The 25,346-nt window shown below is 41.0% G+C and overlaps 1 protein-coding gene across 1 annotated transcript in view; it reads left to right on the top strand.

Annotated features, from left to right (window-relative positions):
* Positions 1-25,346, top strand: part of LOC135111538 (protein argonaute-2-like) — a 253,733-nt gene that overhangs the window by 9,153 nt on the left and 219,234 nt on the right. Inside the window, exons 2-3 of the mRNA XM_064024947.1 lie at positions 3,971-4,145; positions 15,360-15,498. Of these exons, the coding sequence (XP_063881017.1) occupies positions 3,971-4,145; positions 15,360-15,498 (314 nt within the window). The remainder of the gene's footprint in view (positions 1-3,970; positions 4,146-15,359; positions 15,499-25,346) is intronic.

Raw genomic sequence — 25,346 nt, 5'->3', positions numbered from 1 at the left:
AAATTCTTACAAAATCGCCTGTAATATCCACTGGCCCCTAAGAATCTCAGTATCTCCTTCCTATTGGTGGGTGGAGGGAGATTTACAATGTCCTTCACCTTGGCTTCCACGGTTCTCACTTCACCTTTCCCAACCTTGAAGCCTAAGTACTCCACGTCAGCTTGCACGAAATTACTTTTTGCTAAGTTGACAGTAAGGTTGGCATCATCCAGCCTCCTGAATACTTCCTCCAGCAGCTGCACATGTTCTTCCCAACTCTCAGTGTACAACAATATGTCATCTATGTACACAGAACATCCCTTCAAGCCCTTCAGTACTCTGTTCATTAACCTCTGAAAAGAACTCCCACTGTTCTTCAAACAGAACGCCCAGGCCTTCGTCCTCCTGCGTTGCTCCCTCGGTGTCCATGCGTTCCTTCCGGGCCATCGCTCGGGTCACTGCGCAGACTGGGAACAATTCAGGCACCTCTGCTTCCCCATCTGTTGAGTGAGGGACTGCTGCTGGAGTGGTGGTTTCCGTCATCCCTATCAGAGGGTTGTCTACCATCTGAAGTTTAGGGATAACTCGACCTCCAGCCAGGTCGTTCCCAACCAGCATATCCACTCCATCTACGGGCAGTGCCTCCTTCACTCCCACCGTCACCTCTCCAGTGACGTATCCACAGTCCAGCCAAACTTTGTGCAGGGGAATACTGAACTTGCCTCCTGCACCCTTGCATGAGACCTCTCTGCCAGTGCTGGTCTCCTCATTCCATGGGAGTACACTACTTAAGATCAGACTCTGGTTAGCTCCCGTATCCCGAAGGATTCTGATCACCTTCTCTGGGCTTCCCTCCACTTTCACTGTGCCCTTACTAGTGAAGTGCTCAAAGCCCTCATCTTTCGGCGGCTCCTCTTGTATCTCTGCATTCATATTCTCCACATACTTTATCAGGTCTCTTTGGGCGGCAACTGCTCCCACTGGCTTCGGCCGTCCCTTCGGACACTGGAACTTCCTATGCCCGCTACTTCCACATCCAAGGCACTTAACTGCACCTTCATCCCCACTACCCTTCTGGTAATAGGTAATGCTCCTGGGCCTACTCCCATAGGGCGCAGACCTCATGTTGTGGTCGGCTGGCGGGGGCATGGTGTAAGTGTGGGGAAAACTATAGTTGTTAGGGCGGGGCTGGTTTGATCTGTGGACTGATGTCGAGCTCATCTGACTGTCATTCTTATATCTCTGATGACCATCATTCCTGCTGGAGAATGGCTTTCTCCCTTCATGGTGTTCATCTCCGTTCATCCCACGGACCGCACAGTACTTGTCAGCTCTGCGTCCGGCTTCCATCACGTCTTTCACGTCGTGTGATGCGAGCTCACATCTTACACTGAGGGGCATTTGGCTCATAAATTGTTCCATCTGTATAACTCCTTTTACCTCTTCAAGCGTAGTGGCTTCCTCGGCCTTCAGCCACCGATCCAGTTTAAGGATAACCTCTCGAGCCATCCCGAGATAAGTATCACCTGGGCGTTTTGTCGTCCTGCGGAACCTTTCCCGGTACACATCCGGACATAGAAGGGTTGATCCCAACACCGCTTCCTTTACCACTTCATAATCACGCGCCTCTTGCTCACTCAAATTCACATATACCGCTCGGGCCCTTCCCTCAAATTTAGACTGGACTATTATTGCCCAATCATTTTCATCCCATCCCATCATCTTTGCAGCTTTTTCAAATTGAAAAAAGAAGTTTTCTTCCTCCCCTTCCACAAAGTTAGGCATACTGATGGCCCTTCTCTCTAAATCCCCGTTGCCTTGAGCACCATTTCCTACCCTGGTCCCGTTCACTTTATTTTTACTTTCTGCTCTAATTTTTTCTATCTCAATCTCCTTTTGCATCTGTATTTGCTCCCTCTTTAACTCCATCTCTTGCTGCTTCTGTTCCCTCTTTAACTCCATCTCTTGCTGTTTCTGTTCCTTCTGCATCTGTATTTGAAGTTTCATTAACTCAAATTTTTCACTACTAGAAAGGCCATCTGTTCCACCAAAAGCACCCAGGTTTGTCTCACTGACCCCAGCACCTTCCCCTACACTCTCCTCATCATTATCCTCACTTTCACCACCATCATTTTCAAACCAGCTCCTCTCCACAAGAGCATTTTTTAACTCCGCCTGCATTTCCTCCTTTTTCTTGGATTTCAACTCCACTTGAAACCTCTCAGCCACTGAACACAATTCCTCCTTGGTTAGTGTGTACAGATCATGCACACTTCTCGACAGAAGGAACATCTCAACACGTCTAGCGGCCATGATTACAACCACCACACTCCACAAAATATTCACAAAATATTCCTCCAAATATTCACCACAATACATGCACAGTTTTAAAGAAATATTTCACACAGGTAAATTCCTCCCAACAACAATCACCATGTAACACTCGTTACACCCCACAAATGTTCAAAAATCCCGGACGGGCCCCCAGGTTCTGTCACGATCGCCTACTTACCTGCGATCGTACGATACCGGTTATCTCTCCAAGAAAGTGGACGTTACACTGATCCCGGAAAGTTTTAAAGGTCTGGATTTTTAAAGGCTTCGAGTGCCTACCCGACCTATCCGAAATCGTCAGAATTATCTCTTACTCCACCTTTACCTTGACCCAGCACACCTGGAATCACCTCTAATACCAGATTGTTGTTGGGGGGGGGTAGAAAACACGATTATCCCATGTTACAAGCACATATATTAATACTAATAATAATTCACAAACAACATGAGGTAGCACACGTTACTACATGATGTTCTCGTCACTTCCCACGTCACCAGAACCCGTTTACACCTCCACCAGTCACAGAAATGTTTCCCCTCAACCGCAGGAATTTACCCGGACGCCATTTCCGCGTCCCCAGACAATAATTCCCGAATTTCACCTCCTCAAACCTCACAAGAGATTTACCTCCTCAAACCTCACAAAATATTACCATTATCACCAAAGATTACCCATAACACCATAACATCGTCCCCAAAATCACCAGTACACCACAACACCAACTTCCAAGGTTAACACCACAACCTCCACTCACAAAATGGCTGCCAGTTTGACCTATGACCCCTCCCAACAGCGTCACCGGCACAACTCAACAACCGAATTTCAGCGGACAAGAGCTCTTGGTACCACAAAAGACTCACTAACCTGATCCTGGATATCAAGGTTATACCGCTACACCACTAATACCTCCACAAGCTCACTCCATCACCAATCCACACCAAAATCCTCCCCTGAGAGACGCCTTCCCTCCACCTTTCCTCACGACCTAAGGCGCTCTGATTTTTCCCCTCCTTGGAATGTGTTGTTGCCCACTCAAGCTCCCCTCGTTTTCAACGTATTTCACCTCAATTATACTCCCTTCCTTATACATATAAAGATATAGAGAACTTAAATTATGAAGAGAATAATACTACATGATATAAAATGGGTAAAATAAGCCTTACACTACTTATAACAATAATAAGGATAATGTCCGAATGGCAGGTAACCGGAACACGGGGACACTAAGAAAACGTGATCCCATTCAAGGTAAACTCGGCCAATAACATGACAGGGATGACTGTCTTTAATGGAGTTAAGAGTCAGTTGAGCTATGACAAAGAAATGTGACAGTTGACAGATGTTCAAACTGTTTGCCAATGTTGCCACATTTTCATATTAATCTTTTTATTTCAGTTGAGGTGGAAACTTTCCTTGCACTGTGAAACAGTGGTTTGTTTATCATGCATACCACTTTCATTAATGGTGGGGAGTTGTACATCAGTCTTGAGTACTAGTACTTTGAGAAAGAGCTTCTATGAATGTAGATGTTGAGGTGATTAGGGATGCTTTTCAGGTCAGTGGTGAAGTATAGTGGTGCTGCATAGTTACAGTATATTCAAAGTCCTCATTAACAATTTGTAAATGTAACATTTCTCTTTTTTCTCTTTTTACCAGATCCTTGTCCACCACCGCGGAAGCCTGATGATTATGGGAAAGGAGAACTGATTGAACTAACTACCAACTTCTTTGAGGTCACAATGAAGAATCCCAACAAAAATATAGTTCATTATGATGTGGACATCAAATTGCCTAACAACATGCCTGTCACATTGCCAAAGAAGAAGCGCATGTAAGTATGCACTGAAGACATGCTATCTGTTTATCTACAGGGTGTAACATGAGTTTCTGTGGGTATTGCTAGAGGTGAGAGTACAGGTTAATCAAGTAAAAAATGCTTTATGTACGTGCACATATGCATTTTGAGGCATTGGTTATATGTGGTATGAAACTCTTGTGTGGCTGGGTGACAGATACAACACCCAGGCTGGGTGTTTACAAATACAGTGTTATAATGGAATATATGTGCACTTAAATTCATATGTATATCTATCAAAGTTGCTGCTTACCACAAGATAGCATCTTTATAAAGGAAACTACAAACTTGTCAAATTCTACAAGTGCTGGGTGCATCACTTTCCAAGATTTTAAGCCTTCCTAGTCCTTATGAGCAGGTTCCTGGACTTCCTAGGTGCCTCTTAGCAGGCACCAACCTTAAACGAGTACAGAAAGGCAGCCATTGCCTGTGTGACGGTCTTGTTCAGTGAAAATCCAGGGGTATGAACGCCCTTCAAACACTGCCTCTCCTTGGCAACATACCCTCATGTCACAGTGCACACTACACATCCACGAAATCCACAAATATTCTTTCCCTTTCAATAATATACAGGCCACTGACATCTTGGGGCATTGTCATCCAACAACAACACACCATCCCCTATAGACAAATTCCTTTCCTTTACGTGCTATTGCTGCATTTCCTGCAAAGTTACAAGATAGGCTTGTTTCCATCTCTTCCAGAACAAATCAGCCAAATACTGAACGTGGTGTCATCTTTTTTTTTACAATGCGTATCCTTTGAAGTCATTTCACCTACTATATATGGTTCCTCTCTAAGTGTGTGAAGATAGTTAGGCTTTAGTGGGTTTGGATTATTACAGTCATCAGAAATCCTGTATATGTGACATCATTTTGTTCAAACCTTCATCATTAAGGATTTGTTCTTTTATAACTCCATTCAATACCTTTTGTATGGTTCTAATCTGTCTTTCCCGGTCACCATCAAAGTGAGATGCTTGTAGGGGATTAAAATTCCAATGAACATTTTGCAGCAAGAGTCTACCATGTACATGAGACTGATTCCACACCTTTGTGGCTTCTTTCAACCCTTTCTCAGCTCCTACAAAATTAGTACATTTGTCACAATGTACGGATTTAACTTGCCCTCTCATAGCTATAAATCTTCTAAGAGCAGTAATGAAAGAATTTGTAGACATGGATTCAGCTATTTCATTGTGTACAGGTCTCATTGTGAGGCATGTGAAAGGTTCACCACATTGTTTAACTTCTGATTGTCCTCTCCTGGTGTAAAATGTCCCAAAACAGTCTACACTTGTGTTAGTATATGGTGGTTCACCTGAGCACATAATGCCATCAGGAAAGTTGGTTATCTGTTGTTGCATGACAGACACCTGATAACTGCAACATTTAATAGTCTCCAATCACCTCATGTACTGTTGTAGTACCTTTGATAATCTAATACCTTTCCCTTAGAGAGCACAGCACATGCTCATTTCCTTGGTGTACAACATTCTCGTCACACTTTCTGATGATCATGTACATACAGGTGCATTGAACATTGATCATTATACTTTCAAAATTCTGCATCAACTTTTAAATATCTTGTATGGATAATTTGAGACAAATTAGTCAAAACAAATATTTTTTTTGTAATTACTTAGTAATACTGTTATCAGTATTTTAAATATGACATATTGATTTGAACAATGAAAAAAAAAAAAAAATAAGATTGTACTATATAGTATGACAACATACTTACTAACATTGTGATATATGGATATACTTATTTTTGTGGGGATTTTAGTATCTCAGGAAGCGAGGGACATGGCAAAGTACAATATTTGATGGCACATAAGATGCACACCCATTTCTGCTGGGCATATTCAGGAAATTTGATTTATCTATTTATTTTTTAAGTATTTAAGCATGTAATGTTTAAAGCAAGCTAGCAGTGCTATTAAACAAAAAGCAAACAATCGCAATAGTTAAAATATCCTACATGATAGCAGTAATAAAACAGAGGTAGTGGCCTAGTCACGGAGGCAAGGCGAAGAATGCAGCCCAGCTGCTGAGATGTCAACAACACACTTGGCATGTCACTAAGCAGGGCAGCATTTTCATTTTCATAATTTTCTTATATTATTGTTTGAAGATATGATATTGCACCCTTGCCTATAATAAAGTGGTGTAAATCTTCAGGTGTACAGGTGAAGGAAGTTTCAAAATTAAATCTATGGGAGGCTTCACATTTGCATATAAGATGCAGGGTGATTTTTTAAGCCATTTTATTATGAAAAAAAGGTGCGTCTTATATGCTGTCAAATACGGTAATTGAACACCAAACCAAACATCTTTCAGGACTACTCTGGTGTAACAGGAGAGGAATACAGGAAGCCACAGATTTATGGAATAGTGGCGTGGACACTGAAGTGGAATTAACTTTTTTTTTTTTTTTTGTTTTTTTTGTTTTTTGTTTTTTGTTTTTTGTTTTTGTTTAGGAAGGACACTGGCCAAGGGCAGCAAAAATCCAATAAAAAAAAAATCCCCACTGAAATGCCAGTCCCAAAAAAAGGGTCAAAGCAGTAGTCAAAAATTAATGAATTAGTGTCTTGAAACCTCCTTCTTGAAGGAATTCAAGTCATAGGAAGGTGGAAATACAGAAGCAGGCAGGGAGCTCCAGAGTTTACCAGAGAAAGGGATGAATGATTGAGAATACTGGTTAACTTGCATTAGAGAGGTGGACAGAATAGGGGTGAGAGAAAGAAGAAAGTCTTGTGCAGCAAGGCCACAGGAGGAGGGGAGGCATGCAGTTAGCAAGATCAGAAGAGCAGTTAGCATGAAAATAGCGGTAGAAGACAGCTAGAGATGCAACATGGCGGCGGTGAGAGAGAGGCTGAAGACAGTCAGTTAGAGGAGAGGAGTTGATGAGACGAAAAGCTTTTGATTCCACCCTGTCTAGAAGAGCAGTGTGAGTGGAACCCCCCCAGACATGTGAAGCATACTCCATACATGGACAGATAAGGCAGAGTTAGCAGCTGGGGGAGTGAGAAAAACTGGCAGAGACGTCTCAGAATGCCTAACTTCATAGAAGCTGTTTTAGCTAGAGATGAGATGTGAAGTTTCCAGTTCAGATTATAAGTAAAGGACAGACCGAGAATGTTCAGTGTAGAAGAGGGGGACAGTTGAGTGTCATTGAAGAAGAGGGGATAGTTGTCTGGAAGGTTGTGTCGAGTTGATAGATGGAGGAATTGAGTTTTTGAGGCATTGAACAATACCAAGTTTGCTCTACCCCAATCAGAAATTTTAGAAAGATCAGAAGTCAAGTCTTCTGTGGCCTCCCTGCGTGAAATGTTTACCTCCTGAAGGGTTGGACGTCTATGAAAAGACGTGGAAAAGTGCAGGGTGGTATCATAAGCGTAGCAGTGGATAGGACAAGAAGTTTGGTTTAGATCATTAATGAATAATAAGAAGAGAGTGGGTGACAGGACAGAACCCTGAGGAACACTACTCTTAATAGATTTAGGAAAAGAGCAGTGACTGTCTACCACAGCAGCAATAGAATGGTCAGAAAGGAAACTTGAGATGAAGTTACAGAGAGAAGGATAGAAGCCATAGGAGGGTAGTTTGGAAATCAAAGCTTTATGCCAGACTCTATCAATAGCTTTTGATATGTCCAAGGCAACAGCAAAAGTTTCACCAAAATCTCTAAAAGAGGATGTCCAACTATGTTTGCTAACTTCAACTAAGGCCAGTCTGATTTTTTTTTTTTTTTTTTTTTTTTTTTTTTTTTTTAATGTACGAAGGACACTGGCCAGGGGCAACAAAAATCTAATAAAAAAAATGCCCACTGAAATGCCGGTCCCATAAAAGGGTCAAAGCAGTGGTCAAAAATTTGTGGATAAGTGTCTTGAAACCTCCCTCTTGAAGGAATTCAAGTCATAGGAAGATGGAAATACAGAAGCAGGCAGGGAGTTTCAGAGTTTACCAGAGAAAGGGATGAATGATTGAGAATACTGGTTAACTCTTGCGTTAGAGAGGTGGACAGAATAGGGGTGAGAGAAAGAAGAAAGTCTTGTGCAGTGAGGCCGTGGAAAGAGGGGAGACATGCAGTTAGCAGGATCAGAAGAGCAGTTAGCATGAAAATAGCGGTAGAAGACAGCTAGATATGCAACATTGCGGCAGTGAGAGAGAGGCTGAAGACAGTCAGTTAGAGGAGAGGAGTTGATGAGACGAAAAGCTTTTGATTCCACCCTGTCTAGAAGAGCAGTATGAGTGGAATCCCCCCAGACATGTGAAGCATACTCCATACATGGACGAATAAGGCCCTTGTACAGAGTTAGCAGCTGGGGGAGTGAGAAAAACTGGCGGAGACGTCTCAGAACACCTAACTTCATAGAAGCTGTTTTAGCTAGAGATGAGATGTGAAGTTTCCAGTTCAGATTATAAGTAAAGGACAGACCGAGGATGTTCAGTGTAGAAGAGGGGGACAGTTGAGTGTCATTGAAGAAGAGGGGATAGTTGTCTGGAAGGTTGTGTCGAGTTGATAGATGGAGGAATTGAGTCTGAGGCATTGAACAATACCAAGTTTGCTCTGCCCCAATCAGAAATTTTAGAAAGATCAGAAGTCAGGCGTTCTGTGACTTCCCTGCGTGATATGTTTACCTCCTGAAGGGTTGAACGTCTACGAAAAGATGTGGAAAAGTGCAGGGTGGTATCATCAGCGTAGGAGTGGATAGGACAAGAAGTTTGGTTTAGAAGATCATTAATGAATAATAAGAAGAGAGTGGGTGACAGGACAGAACCCTGAGGAACACCACTGTTAATAGATTTAGGAGAAGAACAGTGACCGTCTACCACAGCAGCAATAGAACGGTCAGAAAGGAAACTTGAGATGAAGTTACAGAAGGATAGAAACCGTAGGAGGGTAGTTTGGAAATCAAAGCTTTGTGCCAGACTCTATGAAAAGCTTTTGATATGTCCTAGGCAACAGCAAAAGTTTCACCAAAATTTCTAAAAGAGGATGACCAGGACTCAGTAAGGAAAGCCAGAAGATCACCAGTAGAGCGGCCTTGACGGAACCCATACTGGCGATCAGATAGAAGGTTGTGAAGTGATAAATGTTTAAGAATCTTCCTGTTGAGCATAGATTCAAAAACTTTAGATAGACAGGAAATTAAAGCAATAGGACGGTAGTTTGAGGGATTAGAACGGTCACCCTTTTTAGGAACAGGTTGAATGTAGGCGAACTTCCAGCAAGAAGGAAAGGTAGATGTTGACAGACAGAGCTGAAAGAGTTTGACTAGGCAAGGTGCAAGCACGGAGGCACAGTTTCGGAGAACAATAGGAGGGACCCCATCAGGTCCATAAGCCTTCTGAGGGTTTAGGCCAGTGAGGGCATGGAAAACATCATTGCGAAGAATTTTAATACGTGGCATGAAGTAGTCAGAGGGTGGAGGAGAGGGAGGAACAAGCCCAGAATCGTCCAAGATAGAGTTTTTAGCAAAGGTTTGAGCAAAGAGTTCAGCTTTAGAAATAGATGTGATAGCAGTGGTGCCATCTGGTTGAAGTAGAGGAGGGAAAGAAGAAGAAGCAAAGTTATTGGAGATATTTTTGGCTAGATGCCAGAAATCATGAGGAGAGTTAGATCTTGAAAGGTTTTGACATTTTCTGTTAATGAAGGAGTTTTTGGCTAGTTGGAGGGAGAAGACTTGGCATGGTTCCGGGCAGAAATATAAAGTGCATGAGATTCTGGTGATGGAAGGCTTAAGTACCTTTTGTGGGCCACCTCTCTATCATGTATAGCACGAGAACAAGCTGTGTTAAACCAAGGTTTAAAAGGTTTAGGACGAGAGAAAGAGTGAGGAATGTATGCCTCCATGCCAGACACTATCACCTCTGTTATGCACTCAGCACACAAAGACGGGTCTCTGACACGGAAGCAGTAGTCATTCCAAGGAAAATCAGCAAAATACCTGCTCAGGTCCCCCAACTAGCAGAGGCAAAATGCCAGAGGCACCTTCGCTTAGGGGGATCCTGAGGAGGGATTGGAGTGATAGGACAAGATAAAGATATGAGATTGTGATCGGAGGAGCCCAACGGAGAAGAAAGGGTGACAGCATAAGCAGAAGGATTAGAGGTCAGGAAAAGGTCAAGAATGTTGGGCGTATCTCCAAGACGGTCAGGAATACGAGTAGGGTGTTGCACCAATTGCTCCAGGTCATGGAGGATAGCAAAGTTGTAGGCTAGTTCACCAGGATGGTCAGTGAAGGGAGAGGAAAGCCAAAGCTGGTGGTGAACATTGAAGTCTCCAAGAATGGAGATCTCTGCAAAAGGGAAGAGGGTCAGAATGTACTCCACTTTGGAAGTTAAGTAGTCAAAGAATTTCTTATAGTCAGAGGAGTTAGGAGAGAGGTATACAGCACAGATAAATTTAGTATGAGAGTGACTCTGTAGTTGTAGCCAGATGGTGGAAAACTCGGAAGATTCAAGAGTGTGGGCACGAGAGCAGGTTAAGTCATTGCGCACATAAACGCAGCATCCAGCTGCGTTTGGTTAGATATACAGCATTACTCTTGCCAGGACACTCAAGTTGCCTATTTTCGATTAAAAATTGTTGTTTCCATATACTAGGAAGTTGATCTATGTAATTTGGAGCATTAAATGGCACAGACATATTGTCTTCACTTTACTGTAGTCTACATTAATGAGCTTCTGATCGATGATGTACTTTTTTTTGGAGATCTCATGATGACCAAATAAATTTAAATGCCAGTTCACTAGAAAATCAACTTAAATACTTGTGTTCATGAATACAGTTCAGTTTTACCTGTGTTACTACTTAGATGGAATTGTGTTTGAAAGTATATTATATAAGCTCGTAGCATCTTTATGTATGTAAAATGACATGTTAGTCATATTTGATGTTGCTCCAATGTGTGAGAAGGGGATGTACCTGTTACTGCTGCCTGGTGACACTCACTAGTTTACCAAACTCCCCATTGAACTCTTCCTTTTCACATTCTCATTCCTCCTAAATGCTTACAATTCCTTATGAAAAGTTTCTTCTTGAACTACCTTGACAGTTGCTCTCTTCTTCCTCAAAATCATTTATAGTAAGATTTCAGTTATTCTCCTTGTTACTCCTCTTTCTATTATTCTCCCCATTTACTCCTTTACCTGAACATATTGAAGGGTAGCAACCATGCAACTCCTTCAAATTATGCAAATTTGAGTAATATTCCAGCAGTTTGGTAATAGGATTAGTATTACTTATGATATTACTAGCACCACTAAACTTTGTAATCTCTAAGTTCCCATCATTCAATGACATCACTGAAGGTTCACAATGTCATTCACCTTCCTCTTTGCTTAACCCTTATAGCACATGATAAAATGTGTGGGTGGTATTAAGTTTTGTACATAAAAGATAGGTTATTAATGTTAACATGTTACTTTAGTGTTCATTCAAATTACTTGAACAGACTAGGACAATAATATATCATTTGAAAACTTAGAAGTTGCTCTTTGCTATGGTGTAATCATAAATGGGCAAATGAAAATTATATATGCATGAAAAATAAAACATAGGATAAAATTTTGAGGGAAAGGAAATTTTTTGGGATATTCTTTTATTTCCTGTATTTTTCTCTCAAAATTTTTCAACCAAGCTTTCTGAAAATGGTCCACAAGAGGCTGGATTTTGTATAACTGAAAAGCAGGATCTTTTTTGGAGACATTTTTTCATTATCACTGAAATAAACCAATTTTAGTAGGAGCTGAAACCTTGTTCTACTGAGGTGAGCACAGAACCATAGAGTTGACTGGCTGTGGCTGAAGCGGTCCCAGTATGACATAAGAGTTGGCTTTCTAATCAGCCCCATATTCATTATTATTGCTAGAAATATAGTGTTTGATGGCTTTAAGACACATGGAGTTATAAGATGCACCTTTGCTAAAAAAACTTTACCTTGGACGATTCTGGGCTTGTTCCTCCCTCTTCTCCATCTTCTGACTTCTTCATGCTACCTATTAAAATTCTTCATAGCTCCCTGCCTGCTTCTGTATTTCCACCTTCCTATAACTTGAATTCCTTCAAGAGGGAGGTTTCAAGACACTTATTAATCAATTTTTGACCACTGCTTTGACCCTTTTATGGGACTGGCATTTCAGTACGAATATTTTTTTTATTGGATTTTTGTTGCTCTTGGCCAGTGTCCTTCCTACATAAAAAAAAAAAAAGGCAGTGACGATGTTAGAGCTCAGAGAGGTAATAAAATTTGTACATTATATTTCTTTTTATCATTATTCAACATCTAATTCTAGTTGTAATATTTTAGTACATTTTCAAAGCATAAGGATGTGTGAAAACAGATTTACCTTATTCTCTACAGTGTATTTTTATTTGAAATATTCACTACAGACCATCACCATGAGCTGCCTTACCTCATGATGCTCTCTTCACTTATAAAATCTTATATTTTTTTTTAGGTAGTAAGTTTTTTTCTAAAAAAAAAGCAATAGTTTCTCATTAGCTTCAAGTTTTGTTGAACATGTATGCAAAGTAAGAATGTTAAAAGATAGATGCAGTTTTAGTTGTATGGTGTTTTACCTCAGGAATAATGGCATCATACTAAGGAATACAATGAATCTTGCGCATGTCGCCAGGTTTGGTGTGTAATTGACTGTGAGTTTGTTTTGGTGGATGCAGTGTAAGCGTCATCACTTAATTTCTTCCTGGTTGTTGTTATTTTAAGTGAATTACCAGAAAGTATGACCTGTTATATCTTGCAAAACAGAGTTGTTTTTGTTGTACAGGAGCATTCATTACTTTGTTTATATGTTCGAAGATGTTTGGGGTTTGATTTAAAGGCCACTGTTGCCATAGACTTAGTACTAATCACTGGCCCAATCTGAACCTTGGCCTTATAAGATGCAGGCTCATTTTCCTGAGACTTTTTTTTTTTTTTTTTTTTTTTTTTTTTTTTTTTTTTTTTTTAGTCATGTCTTATGAGCCAATAAATATGGTAATGTCGCCTGGCTGTTTTACCTTCTTTGATCCATAAATATACCTCACCTTGGTTTTTACTCACATACAATCTTAAGAATCCATTGTTCTGTATACCTATTTGTTTCTGGAAACATTTTATCTATTATATCAGTAGTAAAAACTTACTAAAATATTCAGTGGGCATGACATCACTCAGGTGGATGTTGAGTCCACTGGCTCCTTTAAAAGGTTTACTGATGCCGACCCTCCTGTCTCTGCAGATGATGCACTATCTAACTCGCTGGCGTTGTCATCACTGCTGTCATTTACACTATTTGCTGTCAGAGTAGCAGAATCGTCATCATTCTATATTCCATCACTAGCCAAGTCATCTTCATTGAATTCATCACTAATTTTGGCATACTCACCAAGTTCAGTTTCCTCCAGGTCAGAAACCTCCCGTGTCACCTCACACTCATCATCATACATCATCATCACAGCATCATCCGCTCTTGTCTGGATTTACTCATGGAAATACATATATATATCTGCTGTCTTGCCTAAAAATTGGTAAAAATAATAAAGTAAAGCACATATCATGAATGTGTACTCTAGGCTGGAAAGTCTGGAGGCTGACAACAACATAAACAAATCCTTGTAAAAGCTGAAATGTGATTGGCCAAGTATCCACCATGTTGAAAACAAGGGACCAATGACAGGGGTTGATGTATGATGCATAGCCTCAAGCATAAACAAACTGTGTCATAAAATTAGTGTGATATTTGAAGAGAACCATGATCATGGTGTAATATGGCTACCGTAAAAGCCATGATTGTGCCTGATATGCTTTAAGGGTTAAGAAATCTGGACCCTTGAGCCACCATTTACTTTGCTTGCCTCTGAATGCATCATATGCTGAAATCAAGGCATAATTAACATGGCTTCACACCTCCACCTGTGAGCCATCATGGATGACAAACATGGTTAATCACAAAAGTATGAAATGTAGCATTATCAAAACAGTGGTATTACCATTCCAGAAAACTCTTCTCTCTATGGGTACTTTATGCATTATTTTACATTATATAATGTATGTTAGTGAAAATGTCAGTGAATAATGCATTCATTGTCTCATTTCTCAGAATTATTGGTTTGAAAGGGTTATCAACATTAATCTTGACCACCATGGTGAAGTCCAGGCACAGGAAGGAGATGGGGTTGTTCTCATCTACTACATGCCCATGGATTGGGACAGGGACAGGAAGGGGAAGGGGGAATTTAATATGGTCTAAAAGCCCAGGTTTTCATGTAAATGATGGCTTCTGATTTCACTGGCTATACATGCAAAAAGGATCTGTCTCCTATGCTTCTTGGACAGTTGGTTAGTATTGGCATCATCCAAAGAGGTGATGAGTTCAAGGGGAGACTTTTACGGCTGTGCAAGGATCGTGATGTGAACTCAGGTGGTGACACCTGGGAATGGAGATTCAGTCTTGAGCTTTGAAGGCTTTTCAAATCCAGAAGAGAATCAAGAATCTGTTACTGTTTGTCAGTTACCAAAGTCACACTGCACAGGAGTGGCTAATCCTACTAGAATGCTTATTGTTGATGTTGCATCTTGTCATAGGTGCTTACCATTGGATGCACATTCTCCAACTGGCAGTATTCTGGGACGTTAGAAAGGTGGGCAGGTAGTAGAAGATCCCTACGACAAGTAAGGAGATTTTAGTGGACCTTCAGTAGTGGGCCAACATGGAGAATTTGTTGGCAGGCCAGTCTCTGGAGACAGAAGTTCCAGATCTTCTTTTGTACTTAGACAGGATCATTTAGTCATTTTGTACAATTTTGGTGTTTTGAAATATAAACATAAATCAGGAGGAATCCACCCCTTAACCTCCATAATGCAGGATTGGATTTTTTTTTTCCCTCTCTCATGCTTTGCTCACTGAAATAAAGCACTGATTAAAACCTCATATTTTAATTTTTGTAACATATATTATGCTGAAAATACCTAAAAAAAAAAAAATTGCCTTAATATTTTTTATGATTTCATGCTATTACCTTTTGGTATCCAAGAAGATGGTAAATTAGTGCTATATTCTTACAAATGAAATAGTTATATATATATATATATATATATATATATATATATATATATATATATATATATATATATATATATATATATATATATATATATTGTTTTTTTTTTTATTTCAGGTTAATATTTCAACAAATGAGAACTGCATATCCCAAAGTCTTCAGGAAAGAAGTACTAGGCTTTGATTCAGAGAAGAATGCCTATACCTTACAACCTTTGTTCAAAGAAAACAAAGAGGTCCCTGGAAAGAAATTTGAGGTGAGTGAAAATGCAGTTGTAGTAAAGGGTTAAAGTTTAGATTAAGATTTACATTTAGAGAAGATTAAACTTGTTGACATGAATTCATTAGATTTTATACTGATTTTGGCATTATTTTTTTTCAGTGTCATAGTCCTTCATTGTGATTTCTTTTGAATGCTTTAATTCTTTATTTTTCTTCCAGCCTAGGAGGGTAGTGATTTACATCCTGTTAAATGTTTATTTAGTATGGATGCTTGCAAAATACATCAACTACCTTATTTTCCTTTAGAAAAGCTTTTTTTTTTTTTGTTGCATTAAAGTCTAGTTTTCTTTCTGAAACATTTTTTTTATTATATAAAACTTTTTTTTATAATTTTCATCTTATTAACAAAACCAAATAATCTCTCCAGATCTAAACTCTAAACTTCATTTTATGTTACCTAGGTCTCTCTCTCTCTCTCTCTCTCTCTCTCTCTCTCTCTCTCTCTCTCTCTCTCTCTCTCTCTCTCTCTCTCTCTCTCTCTCTCTCTCTCTCTCTCTCTCTCTCTCTCTCTCTCTCTCTCTCTCTCTCTCTCTCTCTTTGATCCCTTGTTCACTTCAGGAGCATTACTGAAAGCCATGATTGTAGAAGAACCTTCACCTTTCCTTATCCAAACATGCATTTCTTGCCTGTTCAAGTTTTCATCCTCTACTAGCTTCTCTTAAATAAACATGGTCCTTTACTCTGTTCCTCCATCTTCTTTATGGCCTTTCCCTCTTACTGTACTACTAAGGATTTCAGGGGCAGTGTCCATTGTTTTTTTAAATAATGTCTCAACAAAGCATCAGACAAGAATGTAACTTTGGCAGTGGATGTTTGAGACTTGACTTAATTGGCAAAATTATACTTTGGTGCTAAGTGTAGATGATTAGAGTGTTTATAAGAGTAAATTTAGGGTAAACTAAACTAAAATATTCAGGGCATGTGGCAAGGCTAGCTGCTATTATGACACATGTACTGCCCACCATTCAGGTTGTGACATCTGTGTGACGTTCAAATATGATGTAGTAGTAATCACCAACCTAACTAGTAGTAAGCTGCTTCAGATTCTGTGCCTCAAGGTTACTCATTTCTGAGCTGTGCCTAATTTTGAGATTGACTACATTCCTCCATGCTCTGCTCTCTCATATAGTGACGTCAGTATGATGCATTAACTTTTGAATACAGCATTCCCCCTGCTATTCACAGGGGTTATGTTCAGAAGTCTCCTATGAATAGCAAAAATGTAAATATGGAAACCATCCTTAGAAGGCTCAGAAATACCTATGTTTATAGTTTAAACAGTAAAATATGTTTCAAACTTATTAAGCACATTCAAAATTCACTTTAACAATAAAAAGCAATTATTATATGTATAGTACATAATATTTTAATTAAAAATACAGTCAATACACTAAAATGAAAGGGGACTAAACTAATATGTACAGTAAATCTTCAATATAACAAACCTTTACCAAATTTCAGGTATAATGATGCCTTTAAGGCTGCTGCCCCTCTCTCTCTCTCTCTCTCTCTCTCTCTCTCTCTCTCTCTCTCTCTCTCTCTCTCTCTCTCTCTCTCTCTCTCTCTCTCTCTCTCATGCACATTTTTTTCCTTTCTCCCTCTCTGTTTTTTGGGTTATGCACACCTTATCCATATAATTTATTAAGATGGCTGGCTGAAATTTTGAGACAGGCATGTTTGCCTGTTCATGGACTTGATGTAATGGAGCAGGCTTTCTACACTATGCTGCACAACCCTCCGATCTCTATGCCTCTCAAAGGCTGACTGGCAGAGGTCCATATGCCATGGAATCTCAAGTGGTGAGATTCCATGTGGTATCATACTCACTGTGGTGCAGTATGATAGATTTTTAAATTAAATTTAAATTATAAACTAGTGTCTCAAAATGAATTGCTACAGAGTCTGTGTCCTGGGGCATTGGGCAGTCTTTTGCTCTGCTGCTGTGCTGCGTGGGTAGTGGCAAAGCAGCATACTAGGTAAATATGGCATGCAGTGTCAAATTTGAGCTTTTGGTTAGCAAGGGGAACAATATAGAGAGCACAATTTCATTTTGTGAGTAGACTGCTTATATCTCTGAACATGCATAACTCATTACCTCATAACTCAGACAGCCTGTGTATACTTTGACATAACTATAGTCAAGATATTAAAGGCACTATGAAACTTCTAAGTGTTACTCACAAACATGACGAAGTAGAAAGCGATCAATGACCTTATACTAGAGAGGGAATATATAAGCTTCTAGTACTTCTGTAGATGGGATGCCTAGGATGCAGATAAACTTGTTGTAAAAGCAGCTGTAGATATGTTAATAAAGTAAACTAATGCGAGTCGCCAGCATGTTGCATGTCCACAACCGAGGTCAGGTAGACAAGGACTACTGTATGTCTGCCACTGAGGCAAGGTGGTCACAGACCCTACATGTCTGCCACCAAGGCAAGGTGGACAAGGACTGCTGATAGTGGGGTGCTTGCTGGGCCTGCCAGCTCAGGTCAGGCTGGGAAGGGGTGAAGGGAGGTCACATGGTCAGAAAGGCGATATCCCAGGAGCCCTTTTGGCTGTGGAGCAGGCTGGAGCACCATGGAGACAAAGAGATTAGGGTTGACCTCACTCCCACATGGTGATAGGCCAGGTGGCCAGAGACTGGGTCAGGTCCCAAGGGAAGGGCACAGAGAATGGAATGTGAAGCAGGCATAGTATCCCACATTGTTCAGCCACCCTTCTCACGGCGTCCTCGCAACGAACAAATCATATGGGGTGATGCAGGCACATTGAAGCACATAATTCACATCATAAAGATGCACTTATCTGTGTAAGACATGTAATGTATGCACTATAGCCAGTTGCAAGGCTCACAGAGCAATGACGTCAGAAAAGTGAGTATGCACTGGAGAACCACAAAATTCACATAGCAGTGACATCAGAAAAGAGCACACAGTGGCCAATCACAAAACACTAGCTGTGCTAGCACAGCTAGCACAGCTAGTCAAAGGCCAAGAAAAACTAGGACAACAGTAGAGGCCATAAGACAAAAGAACAAGGCCTTTGTATGCCAAATAAATTGCAAAATAACAACAATACATTTCAGAAATCATAACGCAGCACAAATAACACACATGATAGCGATAAAATCTTCAAGTGTGGTCAGTTGTGGTAGATTATGCACTGGAAGCCATGAGCAGGAAAAATCACATGGACATGAAACATGAAAACTTGCAGAAGACTGATGGCTGAGAAGTTCCTAAGTCTTGAAACAACAGGAACACAGCTTAAAAATCAGTCGAGATGTAGTAGTGAAGTGAAGACTGGCTGCTGAAAAGTTCTTCAAAATGACTAATGCAAGAGTTAACCAGTATTCTCAATCATTCATCTCTTTCTCTGGTAAACTCTGGAACTCCCTGCCTGCCTCTGTATTTCCACCTTTTTATGACTTGAATTCCTTCAAGAGAGAGAGAGGTTTCAAGACACTTACCCTTCAATTTTTGGCTACCACTTCATACCCTATTTGGGGACCAGCATCTCAGTGTTTTTTTTTTTTTTTTTTTTTTTTTTTTTTTTTTTTTTTTTTCTCTCTCTCCCTTGGCCAGTGTCCGTCATATAAAAGAACAAAAAAACACACACACAGCTTAAATCAGCTAAGTTATGTTGATGACAGCTTGTGAAGTCCAGGCTTGAAACAGGGACAGTGTCCGTGACGGCTTGAAGTTGTACTGGAAAAGGCTGGTGATGCAGGCTTGACAAAAGCTTGAAAGAAGCCTTAAAAGCAGTCAAAGAAAGCACCGTAGACATGTAGTAGCATAGCAATTTGTGTCGGTGATGGCTTAGCAGAAATGTGTGCGTGATAGATTAGCAGGTAACCTGGAGGTGATGAAAGTAGCTGGAGTAGCTGGCAATGAGCAGGCAGGACTTGTGGGCCAGGAGGACTTGAATAGTGTCAACTCTTCACTGCAGTCACCATTTTTATGTACTAGAAAATGTATATAAGCTTCTCCTCCTAGTACTGTAGAGGTGGTCAGAGAAATACAGTTGTAAAATCAGCTACCATATATTGATATAATAAAATAAAACTGTATAAATATAATAAATATGTGAAGTCACCAGTGAGTCGCACGTCCGCCAGCAATGCTGGGTGGACGAGGACTACTTATCCTGGGTGGTTGCTGGGCCTGCCAGCTTAGGTCAGGTTGGAACTCGTGAAGTGAAGGGAGGTCACACAGCCAGAGAGGTAAAGGGCTCATGAGGTCCTGGGAGCCATCTGGCTGTGGAGCAAGCCAGAGCACTGCGGAAACAAAGGGATGATGGTTGACCTCACCCAGCCAAAGGCTGGGTCAAGTCCCAAGGGAAGGGCACAGAGAATGGAATGTGAGGTATGCGTAGTGTCCCGCCACGTTGCTCGGCCACCCTTCTCGTAGCATCCTTGCAGTGAACAAAGCATGCAGGCACATTGAAGCACATAATTCACATCATAAAGACACATTTATCTGTGTAAGACGTGATCTATGCACTCTAGCCAATCACAAGGCTTACCAAGCAACGACATCAGAAAAGTGGGTATGCATTGGTGAATCAGAAAACTCGCATAACAGTGACATCAGAAAAGAGCACACAGTGGTCAGTCACAAAACTCACACTAGCTGTGACATCGGCATAGTGAATCACAGGCCAAGAAAACTAGGACAACATTAGAGACCATAAAACAAAAGAACAAGGCATTTCTATGCCAAATAAATTGCAAAATAACAACAATACACTGCAAAAATCATAACGCACATGATGGCAATAAAATCTTCAAATGTGGTGGATCGTGGCAGATTATGCACTGGAAGCCATGAGCAGGAAAGACCACATGGACAGGAAATACCAAAACTTGCAGATGCAAAGACTGGTGGCATGAAATCCAAAGTCTTGGAATGATGGGATCAGCAGCAAAGCAGTCGAGTTGCATCAGTGACGGCTGAAAAAAGTCCTGACTTGAAACACGGATGGCATCAGTGATGGCTTGAAGTCGTGCGGGAACAGGCTGGCAGGGCAGGCTTGGCAAAAGCTTGAAAGAGGCCCAGAAAGCAGCTGAAGAAAGCACCATAGATGTGTAGTAGCATAGCAGTTTGCATTGGTGACAGCTTAGCAGAAATGCGTTTGTGTCGGCTTAGCAGATAACCCCGAGGCAATGAAGGTAACTGGAGTAGCTGGTGATGAGCAGGCAGGACATGTGGGCCTGGAGGACTGGTAGCATTGACTCCCTCCACCATGGCCACCATTTTTATGTAGTAGGTAAATCCGCTTCTTTTAGTACTGTGTATAACCACAGGAGGAGGCAGTAGACACCTGCCGAAACAATAATTACTCCCAGTGAGGTCTAAAGCACTGTTCAGGGGGTGCTGTGAATTTATCATTAAACCCAGCTGTGACCTCACTGAACGTTTCCCTTTGTGTCTCACAACACAAGGGGGCAGTCACAGCCTGCCCTCTAAAGACAACTCTCTTCCACACAAAACTACAAGCACCTAATAACACACACACCCTTCACTCAAAAATTTTAAAATCATCATGGCGACTCCTACACCAGCCTCGGAGTCCCCATCTGGGGAGGGGACCATAAATGTCCCCAGGTCGGACTGCCTTTCTGTTGATGACCCTAAGTGTCTTGACACCCCCCTCAACTTTTTCTTCATTAACTTCTGCAACATTCGCGGTCTAAGATCTAATTTTCAATCTGTAGAACACCACCTCTCCTCTTCTAAACCTCATCTTCTTTTCCTCACTGAAACTCAGGTGTCTGAGGCAACTGACATTAGCCCCTTTTCTGTTCCCTCCTACTTTCTCTATCCTCATTTTCGATCCAAAGCTGGATGCTGCGTTTATATGCGCAATGACTTAACCTGCTCTCGTGCCCACGCTCTTGAATCTTCCGAGTTTTCCACCATCTGGCTACGACTACAGAGTCACTCTCATACCAAATTTATCTGTGCTGTATACCTCTCCCCTAACTCCTCTGACTATAAGAAATTCTTTGACTACTTAACTTCCAAAGTGGAGCACATTCTGACCCTCTTCCCTTTTGCAGAGATCTCCATTCTTGGAGACTTCAATGTTCACTACCAGCTTTGGCTTTCCTCTCCCTTCACTGACCATCCTGGTGAACTAGCCTACAACTTTGCTATCCTCCATGACCTGGAGCAATTGGTGCAACACCCTACTCGTATTCCTGACCGTCTTGGAGATACGCCCAACATTCTTGACCTTTTCCTGACCTCTAATCCTTCTGCTTATGCTGTCACCCTTTCTTCTCCGTTGGGCTCCTCCGATCACAATCTCATATCTTTATCTTGTCCTATTGCTCCAATCCCTCCTCAGGATCCCCCTAAGCGAAGGTGCCTCTGGTGTTTTGCCTCTGCCAGTTGGGGGGACCTGTGGAGGTATTTTGCTGATTTTCCTTGGAATGACTACTGCTTCCGTGTCAGAGACCCGTCTTTGTGTGCTGAGCACATAACAGAGGTGATAGTGTCTGGCATGGAGGCATACATTCCTCACTTTTTCTCGTCCTAAACCTTCTAAACCTTGGTTTAACACAGCTTGTTCTCGTGCTATACATGATAGAGAGGTGGCCCACAAAAGGTACTTAAGCCTTCCATCACCAGAATCTCATGCACTTTATATTTCTGCCCGGAACCATGCCAAGTCTGTTCTCCAACCAGCCAAAAACTCCTTCATTAACAGAAAATGTCAAAACCTTTCAAGATCTCACTCCCCTCGTGATTTCTGGCATCTAGCCAAAAATATCTCCAATAACTTTGCTTCTTTTTCTTTCCCTCCTCTATTTCAACCAGATGGCACCACTGCTATCACATCTATTTCTAAAGCTGAACTCTTTGCTCAAACCTTTGCTAAAAACTCTACCTTGGACGATTCTGGGCTTGTTCCTCCCTCTCCTCCACCCTCTGACTACTTCATGCCACCTATTAAAATTCTTCGCAAAGATGTTTTCCATGCCCTCACTGGCCTAAACCCTCGGAAGGCTTATGGACCTGATGGGGATCCTCCTATTGTTCTCCGAAACTGTGCCTCCATGCTTGCACCTTGCCTAGTCAAACTCTTTCAGCTCTGTCTGTCAACATCTACCTTTCCTTCTTGCTGGAAGTTTGCCTACATTCAACCTGTTCCTAAAAAGGGTGACCGTTCTAATCCCTCAAACTACCGTCCTATTGCTTTAATTTCCTGCCTATCTAAAGTTTTTGAATCTATCCTCAACAGGAAGATTCTTAAACATCTATCACTTCACAACCTTCTATCTGATCGCCAGTATGGGTTCCGTCAAGACCGCTCTACTGGTGATCTTCTGGCTTTCCTTACTGAGTCTTGGTCATCCTCTTTTAGAGATTTTGGTGAAACTTTTGCTGTTGCCTTGGACATATCAAAAGCTTTTGATAGAGTCTGGCACAAAGCTTTGATTTCCAAACTACCCTCCTACGGTTTCTATCCTTCTCTCTGTAACTTCATCTCAAGTTTCCTTTCTGACCGTTCTATTGCTGCTGTGGTAGATGGTCACTGTTCTTCTAAATCTATTAACAGTGGTGTTCCTCAGGGTTCTGTCCTGTCACCCACTCTCTTCTTATTATTCATTAATGATCTTCTAAACCAAACTTCTTGTCCTATCCACTCCTACGTTGATGATACCACCCTGCACTTTTCCACATCTTTTCATAGACGTCCAACCCTTCAGGAGGTAAACATATCACGCAAGGAAGCCACAGAACGCCTGACTTTTGATCTTTCTAAAATTTCTGATTGGGGCAGAGCAAACTTGGTATTGTTCAATGCCTCAAAGACTCAATTCCCCCATCTATCAACTCAACACAACCTTCCAGACAACTATCCCCTCTTCTTCAATGACACTCAACTGTCCCCCTCTTCTACACTGAACATCCTTGGTCTGTCCTTTACTTATAATCTGAACTGGAAACTTCACATCTCATCTCTAGCTAAAACAGCTTCTATGAAGTTAGGTGTTCTGAGACGTCTCCGCCAGTTTTTCTCACCCCCCCCAGCTGCTAACTCTGTACAAGGGCCTTATCCGTCCATGTATGGAGTATGCTTCACATGTCTGGGGGGTTCCACTCATACTGCTCTTCTAGACAGGGTGGAATCAAAAGCTTTTCATCTCATCAACTCCTTTCCATTAACTGACTGTCTTCAGCCTCTCTCTCACCGCTGCAATGTTGCATATCTAGCTGTTTTCTACCGCTATTTTCATGCTAACTGCTCTTCTGATCTTGCTAACTGCATGCCTCCCCTCCTTCCGCGGCCTCGCTGCACAAGACTTTCTTCTTTCTCTCACCCTTATTCTGTCCACCTCTCTAACGCAAGAGTTAACCAGTATTCTCAATCATTCATTCCTTTCTCTGGTAAACTCTGGATCTCCCTGCCTGCTTCTGTATTTCCACCTTCCTATGACTTGAATTCCTTCAAGAGGGAGGTTTCAAGACATTTATTCATAAATTTTTGACCTCTGCTTTGACCCTTTTATGGGACTGGCATTTCAGTGGGCATTTTTTTTATTAGATTTTTGTTGCCCTTTTCAGTGTCCTTCCTACATAAAAAAAAAAAAAAAAAATGGTGCCCAGGATGAAGGTAAACTCATTGTTAAAGCAGCTGTAGATATATTAATAAAACAAACTGTACAATGATAATGTGAGTTGCCAGTGTGTTGCATGTCCACCACTAAGACCAGGCAGAGAAGGACTGCTGTATGTCCACCACCAAGGCAAAGTGAATACAGACTATATGTCAGCCACCGAGGCCAGGTGGACAAGGACTGCTGATGATGGGGTGGTTGCTAGGCCTGCTGGCTCAGGTCAGGCTGGGACCTGTGAGGTGAAGGGAGGTCATACAATATGGAATATGAGTATGGTGTTGCATTAGTTGCTGTAGGTCATGGAAGCCAATGAGTACCTGACATGCAAGTCAGATCAGATTAGATTAGGATGTTCATGTATGTCACTTAGATTTTTGCTTATTAAAATCAATAAAATCATTAAACAATATCTCTATTAGTAGTTTTGGATATTAGAATACAGGAGAAGGAAACAACATGACAACAATGGAAATAAACATTTGGTGAGTGCCAGATACAATTTAGTGCACTTGTGATATTTTTAACAAAATTAATCTGGAGAAAATGCTGTCATCCATGTGTCTTATAGATTGTTTGAATTCATTAGCCTGGTTGTAGAGCACAAACCAAAAAGTATTTTCACACTAAACTCAGCTTCCCATCTCAATTAATTGAGGAGATATTGCATTTGAATGTTTTCATTTCATCCTTTCTAACTTGCATAATTCCATTTTCATTGTCTGTCAATCTCATTCTGTTTAGCAATCCTCAGGATTGTTTTTACTTTCACAGAGAGAGAGAGAGAGAGAGAGAGAGAGAGAGAGAGAGAGAGAGAGAGAGAGAGAGATAGAGAGAGAGAGAGAGAGAATCTTAGTGGAAAATAAATATTGTGTACACTACAACAACTGTTTTCAAGACTGAAGATAAAAACTTTCAATGACTCATCATTTTGAGGTTGGTGTTTATTTACAACAGTATTTTCTGCAAAATTTTAAAGTCATTGTTTTGTATTTCATGCATTGGGTGACCCACTTCTTTGTGTCTTTTTAAGATGAATCCAGTGCTGTCTTATATGGTGAAATATATGGTAATTAATGTTTTCTTTTACTGTATTTTTTCTATACATGATTTAAGTTATTTCAATTCAGTTATGTTTAGGGCACAACATAAACCCATTGAAAAAAAATTAGGGGATTTTGGCTGGAAAATTCA

The sequence above is a fragment of the Scylla paramamosain genome, chromosome 22, assembly GCF_035594125.1.
Source record: "Scylla paramamosain isolate STU-SP2022 chromosome 22, ASM3559412v1, whole genome shotgun sequence".
NCBI classification, from domain to species: Eukaryota; Metazoa; Arthropoda; class Malacostraca; order Decapoda; family Portunidae; genus Scylla; species Scylla paramamosain.
Note: the sequence above shows the minus strand (reverse complement) of the source record. Positions and strands in the feature narration are given on the sequence as shown.